We start from the raw sequence: 11,059 nt of genomic DNA, 5'->3' as shown, positions 1-11,059 counted from the left end.
TGTATAACATATATGGATGTCTATGGTGGCTCATATGTGTCAGTTCGTTATTTCAAAGTAAAACAACGATAATTAAGTCTTTTCGCGCCGTTAAACAACATCTTTGCGCAGCAAAATATTTTAACTACGCAAAGCTTACACAAGTGACTGCGTTGAACTTGTGATTTCATAGATGTGGGCTAAGCTTACGCAAGTGATGAATAAATGGCTGTTAGCGATTCCGGCATATTTTGCCACGCTAATTAACGTTATTTCGCTTCGATAAACCGATATTCACTGTTATTTCGGGTCGAGTAAGTATTTTTGTTATTTCGTGGAAGGTTTTAACGTTGTTTCGTTATGTTGTTGCGGGAACAGGGTGAAAGTGGGGTCAGGGTGGGTTGGGGAGAGGACAGCGTTGAACTTGTAACGTCCCTTGTGGGCTACCCGTATCGAGGCGATCACCTATGAGGCAAAAGTGTGCGCGTTCAAACATATGGCGAGGCCTTTGCATTGATTTCACTATGTCTGTGAAATCAATGAATTTCGAATTTTAAAACCTGAAATTTGTCCGTCGAGGTGCAGATTTTTCAGGCAATTTTTGCTTGAACTGAATTATAAGAGGTCATGTGACTCCCCACATTGGCTGTGTGTACACTGTTTCGTCGGGAAAACATGCAATGCGAACCGAGAACTTTGAAGTCAAAAATATATGTTCATTGTAGTTTATAACAACTTTATAGGAATACCGTGTTTTACATTCAAACACAATACACATCATTTAACACTTATTGAACTTAATAACGTGGTCAAACATGTTAAAGTTTTCCCATTTAAATGTGAAATAAGTGAAATAGACAAAAGCGTTTTCATTGTTAACACAGTATTATACATTGTCACAGTGTCATAAACAAAAAATATACTGAGGCATCAACACCATAAGGCCAAGAAAACCACGTCAGCGTCAGCACATAAGAACATACCATAACTCGAATTGATACTAATGCTTACGTGTGAATTTAACACGAAAGGAGTTTTAGCTGTGCGAAGAACCTGTGAGCGTTCATGTCTTGGATCGGCATCCGTCGTTTATCATTCGCCTTTCAGTGCTCCTTAAAAGAACCCATTTTCTCAATAACCTTCAGAAAGGAAGCCGTGATGTTTGATTGCCAATTGAATGAATGAGTAACAAAACCTTTAAAACAAACTTCTCAAGAGGAAAGGACTCGAGGTATTTCTATTTTGCATGTAGCTTCTTGGAAATAAAGGTCTTTCAAGTTCATTCAGATAAATGACCTTGACCAACAGACATGTATTTTTCCATTCATAGATAAGATATGTTTATAATATTGTGACAGGGTATTATTTATATTTTATTGTTTTATAATATGTATTAGGACATTCTTTGAATATGTCATTATATTTGTTGACATGGGTCAGAATGTGCTTATTTATCTAATAAGGTATTAATGTGTTGTATTTGTATTGATAGTTTGTACGAGTATTAGTTGGATAGATAGATAGATATCTCCAAATACCAGGTAAGTACCTATATGCTTCACACAGTGAGTTGTACTCACCTGTATGGTATGTTATAAAACGCATTCTTACCATATATAACCTGACTTAGACGATCTGATTGGCTGGATACCATCTAAAGAGGGAATGTTCAACATGCTTTTTTGTAGGTACTTAGCTCTTTGTTAGGCAGAAGATATTAGGATTTTAGAGAGCAAGGAAGGATCACATCAGGAGTAGAAATTGGGGATTGGGTGGTAAGTTTATTTTAGTAGTATATCATTATCGTTGTAGTAATTTAAAAGTAAAAGTACTTTATTGTTTGGATTATATATGTTTAGCAATAAATTGCTATGAAGTAAATGTATATTTTTTTTAAATATAATGTAATGCTATTGTTCTCAAGGATAAGTTATTGTTGAGTGTAGAATCTGTACGTCAACAAAGTTGCCAAATAACATTTTCAATTTTTATCATTGATAAATGTGTTCAATAGGTTTTGTATTTTATTTATCTAGAATCATGAGTGAAATTGAGATGTGAAACAGATTGAAATCAGATTGAGATACAACTTACATAACAAAGAGAACCCTGTTTATATACCTCTACACCATATGTAGGATGAGTTTATGAATTAAAGAGTAGAGTCTATATATATGTAGATCTGTGTATTTTATATTTATGAATAAGGAAGGTAACTTTAAAGGGACATCACGTGAAAAGGCGTTTTTGTTTTAATGAATGTATGTATTGTATGCATTTCCACTTATGTTACCACGCTATCCTCATATTCATAGTCCGTTCCAAATGTCCAGTTTGACCACTTGAATTGTTCGGGAAAGCCCTGCTAAAAATAGCGCCGATAACGTCACCTGACTAGGCAGTAAACACAAGTAGTGCGAGCGAGATGAAACGGTTTCCAAAGGGGCCCCAGAGAGGGGCCGTTAGGCAACTGCAACTTCTTACCGCACTATGAAACCAAGTTATATGATTTCTAAGTCCGTATTCAAACTTATTGAACAGTAATTATTCATCATTAGAAGTTAATTGCACACTTGCCAATATTCAGAATTTAAATTTATTTAGCTTTAAACATAAATTTGTTGCCAATAAAATTAAACAAGGGATGAGGCACAAGTTTTTACAATTTATCACAGCCTTCTCCCGTCATACATTTACAATTAAATGTCAACAATGATAATAGGCATAAACATAAAGTAGATATATTTAAATATATATTGAATTTAGTACCGGAATGTGGCCGGTACAGATGGTACGGGGCTAAACACCTTCCCTACACCAAGGGACAAACCTTTCTGATTTTTTTTATATGTTGCCGGGGCAGAGGAGGCCGGGTATTCATATTAGTACTAATTTAAATCTTGCATGTAAAAACAAAAATAATCGTTTAATTCAGCAATATAATTAAATCATACCATTTTATTGAACCCGGTAATATTATAAATTATGTAAATCCACGGACTTCGATAACACGTATCTCGGTGACCCAGAAAATACGCCGTGGGCCATCACAACAGTTATCCCTTGGAGGGCCTCATGGAAAAATCAAACTAACCAGTCACTTATCCCTTCCTTTCGCATAAACCACTGTATAATTATAGAAACACAAAGTAAACTCTCTCCAATACATGCCCATTAACATATTAAACTAAGTTCATCTGTGTTCAAACTCAGACAAAGATACTAGCGAGCTTAATAGTTTTAGATATTTATTCATAACATAAACAGCGCTAGCATTTCTGTCGATTCCATTTCAGCTTAACCGGCTATCCGGAAGAATACATGCACCGTACTAACTGCTACGGCAGTTATTTTCTCCTTTGAATACTGCCCACCTGCAATAATGATTCCGTAACGTACTCCTTGCGCTATCTTTTGACCATTTGGCAACTTTTCGTTTCGTAGCTGACACGGTACAACACTTTTCTTTCGCTTACTTCACACGGCCAGTCATTTTGTTTACAAAGAAATGGTGTGCTATGCGCATGCGCTGGTAGAGGGAAATCCCTGAACAAAACGTTGGTCAGACAGGTAGAAATACCGATGATTTTCTTAGATTTAATCATTTTTATGAATCTATTTCAGCCAAATCCGATCGTTATTTTCCATAAGGAGTCTCACTTGATATGTTTATATAGTATTTGAAAAATAGACAAAAAATAAAGTTACTTCACCGTGATGCCCCTTTAATGCAATCCTTGTAATTTATAGTATTGATATGATCAAAGTATTTAACAGTGCTATATAAGTAATGTTAAAATATATAAATGTGGTTGTAAATTATAAAGATTTACTATATTTCTCATCTGGTAAGAAATGTAAAAGTTCTAACTCGTTAATCTGTAATGTGAGAGAGTTATGTCCCTTGACTTAGTGTGCAAGAGTATAAATGTATGTCTTTGTTTTGTTGTAGGGTATTTATAAATGTTTTAATAAAGCAACAACCATTTGAAGAGACCAGCGTGTTGATTTGGTTTTTTCCACCCTGGTACAATATATCCAGGGAACAAACGTTTTACTCTCTATCTCAGTCCGAGTCATGATATAAACGGCATGGAGTTGGAAGTGAAATTGCCAGTGCTCTTGTATACAAAGGAAGCTTGTACTTTCTAGAAGGTCCTTCGCGATGGCCTTATTTGCTGAGATATTGTTTACAATCACTTATAAAGTGTGCCTAGCATGACTGGTTTTCTTTGTGATTTTAAGCTCGCCTAGTGTGAATGACTTATGTGAGCTTCTGCCACGGTGCGACGTCTGTTCGTCCGTCCGTCACTATTCCTAACATCTTCTAAACTACTGAATTGAATTTCACCTTATTCCACCGGTAACTTCAGTCAGGGATGGGGATTCAAAATTGCAAAAAATAAATTTAAAAAAACATGGAGAGAGGCGAGGACAAAATGAGTAATTTGAAGCAACATCTGCTCCGGTATTTTATCAACAATATAAAGTATTTATTTAAGAATGTTAACATTTTTCTACCAAACTTTCGAATATCATATGATGCTTCTTAAATGCTAACTGGTATTAAACGAATAATTGGGATATGTAATGTTGGAATGATTTTTGTTTAAAAACTATTCCTCATAGTTTACTGATATTCGCTCTTCGAAGCACAAGCCATGATAACGTCGTTTTATGATAAACGATAGTCTCGTGTTCCACAATGTGTCATATATAAACCTTTATCGTTGAGTATGTAGTTCAAGGCTAATCCGTATACATGTATGTGCATAACTAAAACAGTGAGAGCAAAACAAACATACAAAATCATCGGTATGATATTTGCTTCCGGAGGGCACGAACAATACCTCAGAAACAATTTGAGATTATTTCAGACTTAAAAGGTTTCCGATATCACTGATGATAAAAGTAATTAAGGTTAAGAATTCCTTCAAGTTAAACTATTTATTATTTCTCTTGTCCAAAAATCTCTGCATGGGACTTTTTTCCACATCAATGGTATCCTTAATCTTAAATATAGTACACATCTTACATTATTATATCACACATTTTACATGGACACGAAAAAGAAGAATAACACCGGGATTTCTTCATTTTATCAAATGCGTTCTTTAGCTTTACGTTATGTCGACTTGCACCGTTGCAATTGATAGATGTTTAGTGCGTTTAAGTATAAGGAGCATGCTCAAGCTTTAAAATATGCCCTGGATTTTAAACATGATCAACCAACTACAAGTGCTCCTAGTCATATCACGCTATAAACCGCATGGGGATTCAAAATTGATTACAAAAAAAAATAAAAAAAAATTGAGAGAGGCGAGGACAAAATGAGTAATTTGAAGCAACATCTGCTCCGGAACTATATCAACCATATAAAGTATTTATTTAAGAATGTTAACATTTTTCTACCAAACGTTCTAATATCATATGATGCTTCTTAGATGTTAAATGATATTAAACGAATAATTGAGATATGTAATGTTGGAACATTTCTGTTTAAAACAATTCGTCACTGTTCACTGATATCCGCCGTACGAAGCACAAGCCATTATAACGTTGTTTTATAATTAACGATATCCTAGTGTTCTGCAAAATAACATATATAGACCTTTATTGTTAAGTATATAGGTGCATAACTAAAACAGCGAGTGAAATACAAACATAGAAAATTATCGGTGTGATATTTGCTTCCGGAGGGCACCATCGATTTCTCAGCAACCTTTTGGGATTTTCCTTGTCTTATACAAGACTTAAAAGGTTTCAGATATCACTGATGATATACAATAGATAAGGTAAAGGTTCCTACAAGATAAACTATACATCATTTCTCTTGTCCAAACATTTCTTCACAGCAGTGGTATCCTTCATCTTAATTATAGTACACATCTTATTATATCACACATTTTACATGGACACGTCAAAGAAGAATAACACCGAGATTCCTTCATTATATCCAACGCGTTCTTTCCCTTTATGTTATGTAGACTTGCACCGTTGCAATTGATAGATGCTTAGTGTGTTTAAGTATAAGGAGCATGCTCAAGCTTTAAAATATTCACTGGATTTTAAACATGATCAACCAGTTACAAGTGCTCCTAGTCATATAACGCTATAAATCGCAGCTAACACAGACATAATCCACTAAGCAACACCGGTAGTTCTTCATAAATCGAACATGGTTTTATGGAGTAAATGTGGGATTGTCGTTTACCTCGATAACGCTGGTATTAATTTCAATACCTGAATGATTTGTTGTAGATTTCCGTTTTAGCCAAGAAGCTAGTAAAAACATGCCAGTCGCGAATCCGAGACCACCAGACATACAGTAAAAGGGTTTCGTGTAGGATCCCGTCAGATCAACAAACAGTCCTGTAAAAAGAAGAGAATACGGAAATGTTAACACAAAACGTTATTTGAACTTACAAAACAATAACACCTACGCAAAATATGAACAAAGAAACCCTTTGAAAAGTATAAAGAGAAAATGACCAGGTGCCCTTAAAGGACAAGCGTCCTCCGTACAATTTACATAACCGCCATGAAAACCCAGGCCTAATCAAAGCCACGCTACGTCCAAACAGTGGGATTCCAGCAGCGACAACGTTATAACAAGGCACAACAATGAGCACGATAAAAATATCGATCATGTCACACAAAGACATATCACTATTCGCAATTATATTATGGTATAGGTTACGAAACTTGTCCTTTTTCCTCATCAACGTGTAACAATATTGTCTGTCATATATCAAGGAAATAATGATAAAATTCTTAGCAAGCCTTTGAATGCCGAATTACATGCGACAAGTACAATGTACACTAGGGAATAGGGATGTTACTATAAAGAAAGGGAACATTTATCAAATAGCTGTCTTTTAATAATTTGGTATTCAAAAGATTGCCATTATGGACTGTGATTATCTGACACATTCACGTGATGGTACAACTTTAATTTTATGAGGCCTACTTTGTTGATGATTTCATGGAGTGATGTATATCATCGAGGCATAACAATACTTATTATTGAATCCATAGCAGTCACTCCCTATACTGTATTTCAAATTTAATTTGCAAATATAAACCAGTATTTTCGATGCAACTTTAATTGTAGAGTGACTCTGAAACTTAAACATTTTAAATGGGTTTCATTTATCCTAGATTAAAACGACAGTTACGCAAAAACGTATAGGTGCTTATAAAGCATAAAAAGTGCAGTCGGATTTATGAATTTGATATGATCGTACATATCCACAACAAATAGAATCTTCTTTCGCAAACAACAGCTTGTGCCATCTTGCGATGTCCTGCTGGTATTTTTGTGAAGCTATTGGCGCACGAAACATACACAATTATTTATGTGACAAGTAAACAAAACTCGTTACATCCTGATGTCACGATAAGTCAATGACACTATATTAAATTGAGGTCAAGTCGTACTAACCAGCAATGGGTCCTGCAATGCAATTACTGATGCCCATGAGCGTCATTAGTACTCCTAGTCCCGCAGAGTACTTCTGAAGCCCCACGAGCTTCATGGTTGTCATGGGGACGGTTGTGACGCCAACACCTAATGCCATCCCCAAACAGACCAAGAGGATAATATAATGTATATACGTGTCTGCATGAGGAAGCAACGCAATCGCTGTTGATCCGAGTACTGTAAAACACGCAGGAATAATAAGAACGCTCGTGTGAGGAATATACTTTTTACATAAACCGGGAACAAATCTGCACAATGCGTTTCCAAGTTGTAAATAAAGATACAATTGTATCCTTGTGTCAGATTCAAATCCGTTCGTCGTTAGGAAATCGATGATAAAAACCATTAATGAGTTTATGACCGGAAGTGTGAAGCACATGGCTACTGTGTATGTTAAATAAACTTTACTGGTGACCAATGACCGTATTGATTTCGTAAAACCGTCCTCGTTCGAAGTCGATTCGGGGTCAAAATCTTTTGATTTCTTTGACGTATTTTGTGAAATGCCGATTGACAGTGGTTTGCAAACAGCAAAGAAACATATCATATTTGCAAAAAGTCCTCCGAAAATAAGTAAACACCCTCTCCAACCGAACTCTTCTATAAGGAAGTGTAAGAGATAGGGAATTACTATTGAACCGCATCCTGATCCAAATGAGAGGAATGATAACGCCATTAGTTTAGATTTCCCTTCAAAGTATTCTCCGACTGTTGTAAATGCTGAGATGAAAGTAGCAGAGAAACCAAATCCTGTTGACGAAAATGAAAATCATATAGGAATCTACATTTTTACAAAATATTCAAAGCTCAGTCTAGCTTAGCAGTCATGCTAAACAAAACAAATTCAAACTTAATTTCATGTTGTAATTTGCAAGGCATTGATTATGGCCCATGAAAAAAATGTCCTTACTTTTGATATTTTTGGTTGTAACAGATCATCGAGGTATTTAAAGTAGAACTACATTGTGCCTAGTCAGTCATAGTCAATCAGATGTCAATTTGTTCTTCTAATCGGACTTCTTCGTGGGATGAAGACTAAGGGAATCGCTTGAAAAATATAGTTTCAGTTGTCGGTTTGAATGTTATATTGGTAATATCAAACCGATATGTAGTTTGCCTAGGGCATTCGTACATGTTGGATTGTCAGAATTTATCGTCAACTAATAACACATTGTCTGATACATCGTTGTTTATTTTACATGTGAATAATTGTTTACAGATGATATTGATATTTTTCATCCCATTTAATGTTATATGGAAGAAAAATTCTTTCAGTCGTACCTGACACTATTCCAAGGGTTACAATGAGATGAGGAATACTTTCGGCAAAGAAAGAGAAAACCAGACCGAGCGTCGTAACTATGCTTCCGGTTATCCCTGTCACTCTAGCTCCATATTTGGCCACAATCTTCCCGCACAAGGCTCCTGTATGTATTAAAGTTAAGTTAACGCTTAAAACAAAATATCTATATACAAATAAACGTTTAAAATTACCTCGTTTTTCGTTTATTTCGAATAGCAATTTATCTCCATGATTCAACTCTGCAAAGGTATTGCAAATGTAGGGAATATCATCAGACAAAATGTATGAATATATTTTTCTTTTAGTAAAGAATACAATTAAATTGATATGTCGGTAAGATACCCTAAAATCTCGAAAATTGATTTGAAAAATAGGCCGAGCTTGAAAATAAACCTCAGATTCATTGCATTTAACAGATATTGCTGTAAAAATAAAAATAAACATTTCGTTCTAGGATTCTCATTTTTCCTGTCAGTCTAAAAAGGTTTTACACGTACATTTAGAAAATACGCAACTGATGGTTTCTTGCTTTTATGACTGCCATGAAAGAAGGATTGTTTAGAAAATCAACCTTAGACTCGTTACTGAAAATGACGATAAGCTGCGGCTTATTTCAAACATTTTAGGGCGAGTTGACTGGTAAAGAAGCTGAAAGGTTATATACTAAACATATGCTATTTCATTCCGTAAACTTGAAATTAATAATATATTTAATTATCTTTCAACGATTATTTTTAAAGTGTTAAATAAAGTCTATTGCGAAATATTTACATTCATACACATGTACAAGCTTACCTGCTATATATAGCACCCCAATCGTTATCGACTGTACCAAAGCAGTTTCCGCCTTACTTTTCTCAAATGTGCGAAGAAGCTCAGGGTTAAGGACAGCCATATTGAAGGGAAATCCAGTGCACAAAAATATGATAAAAAATCCAGACATCAACACAAACCATTTTCTATATGACGAATCCGGCTTAGTTGGCTGTGCGTCTTTAGCAGAACTGGAATGATTCGAATAAAAAGCACGAATAAGACGCAGAGAAAAGGTACATATAGATATATACATAGATAGCATTGTAGATGTCACCGATTGCTCAGTAAAACACCAACACGGACAAGTTGTGTTTTTCTTTTGTATTTTTTTGTATTTTGTAAAAAAAAATTGTCTTCACAGATACAGCATGTAAAATATCATATGAGTATACATATATCATGTAAACATATCCTATCACAGGAGTCACATCTTTGATTTTTTTCCTTGCTTGGGATGAGTTCTGGAGTTCAGTATCTGAGATTTCTTTTTTTTTTACCAAACATTACTTATAACTAAACGTCACATACTGTATACATTTACGTCACACCACAAAGACATAAACTATTACAAGGCAATATATATATCCATATATATATTCTGACTTAATCATAATTTCTATCTACATTGCTATTTAAGTGAACTTCAATCGAACTAAGTATAAAAAATTGTATAGATATATATTGTATATAAGTCAGCTATTTTTTTAATATCAGGATATGAAATGTGTATAAACATTTATTACATACTTACTAATTAATACGGGCTTTTGTATATGCGAAACGACACAATTGCTCTTACCCATATCAGCCCTCGCCGTATCCTACCCTACAAATCTTATCAGCCCCCGCCGTATCACACCCCAAAACCCGTATCAGCCCGCAAAACCCGTATCACACCCCTTTTGGAAATTTTCGTTTTTCAATATTTCAAAAGAAAAATATATCATTATATAGTAGCTTTTATTAGTAAGTATGTAATAAACAGAATAAAGCATGCCTTTTCCCATATGACACCCGGTATAAACCCTCGACCAATAACAGCCCAAGGGCCTTCGGCACAATATTTGTGATATGGAAAAAGGCATGTATTATTCTCTATGTATACATAGTATACAAGTAAATCCATTTAAAATAAAATATATGTAGGTGTTTTTATTGTAACACTCCTTCACTCTTTATGTATGTTTTCAATTGTATTTGATGCATAAACATATATGGATATATATAGAGTCCTATAACCTGTAAACAATCTGCTATACAAATGTAGGGGGAAGCTTTACTACCTAAGAAAGTAAGAAATCTTATTTTAAAATAGTTACATCTTTATGTCATATGGATAGGTTGTAATTTATTAATGTTGTTGTTTTTATGTAAATACATTTTCCCACTCTATGTGAACAACTTTTTCGATTGTTTATCTTTGTGCAATAAATTCTTTTAACAAGTTGAAGTTAACTCTGTCTTGTCTTTTGATGTAC

General features: G+C 34.6%; 1 protein-coding gene across 5 annotated transcripts in view; it reads right to left on the bottom strand.

Annotated features, from left to right (window-relative positions):
• Window positions 1-4,911: 4,911 nt before the first annotated feature.
• The window catches only part of LOC110450753 (monocarboxylate transporter 6-like), a 29,080-nt gene continuing 22,932 nt past the window's right edge, over window positions 4,912-11,059 (bottom strand). For 4 of the 5 annotated variants that reach the window (XM_021498436.1, XM_021498438.1, XM_021498437.1 and 1 more), the window contains 4 exons: window positions 9,561-9,769; window positions 8,744-8,887; window positions 7,424-8,212; window positions 4,912-6,351 (listed from right to left, as the gene is read on the bottom strand). In XM_021498436.1, the coding sequence (XP_021354111.1) occupies window positions 6,164-6,351; window positions 7,424-8,212; window positions 8,744-8,887; window positions 9,561-9,769 (1,330 nt within the window). In that variant the 3' untranslated portion in view covers window positions 4,912-6,163. The remainder of the gene's footprint in view (window positions 6,352-7,423; window positions 8,213-8,743; window positions 8,888-9,560; window positions 9,770-11,059) is intronic. The other variant, XM_021498440.1, reaches the window with a different exon arrangement.

This window comes from Mizuhopecten yessoensis, unplaced genomic scaffold (assembly GCF_002113885.1).
Source record: "Mizuhopecten yessoensis strain PY_sf001 unplaced genomic scaffold, ASM211388v2 scaffold5503, whole genome shotgun sequence".
NCBI lineage: Eukaryota > Metazoa > Mollusca > Bivalvia > Pectinida > Pectinidae > Mizuhopecten > Mizuhopecten yessoensis.
Note: the sequence above shows the minus strand (reverse complement) of the source record. Positions and strands in the feature narration are given on the sequence as shown.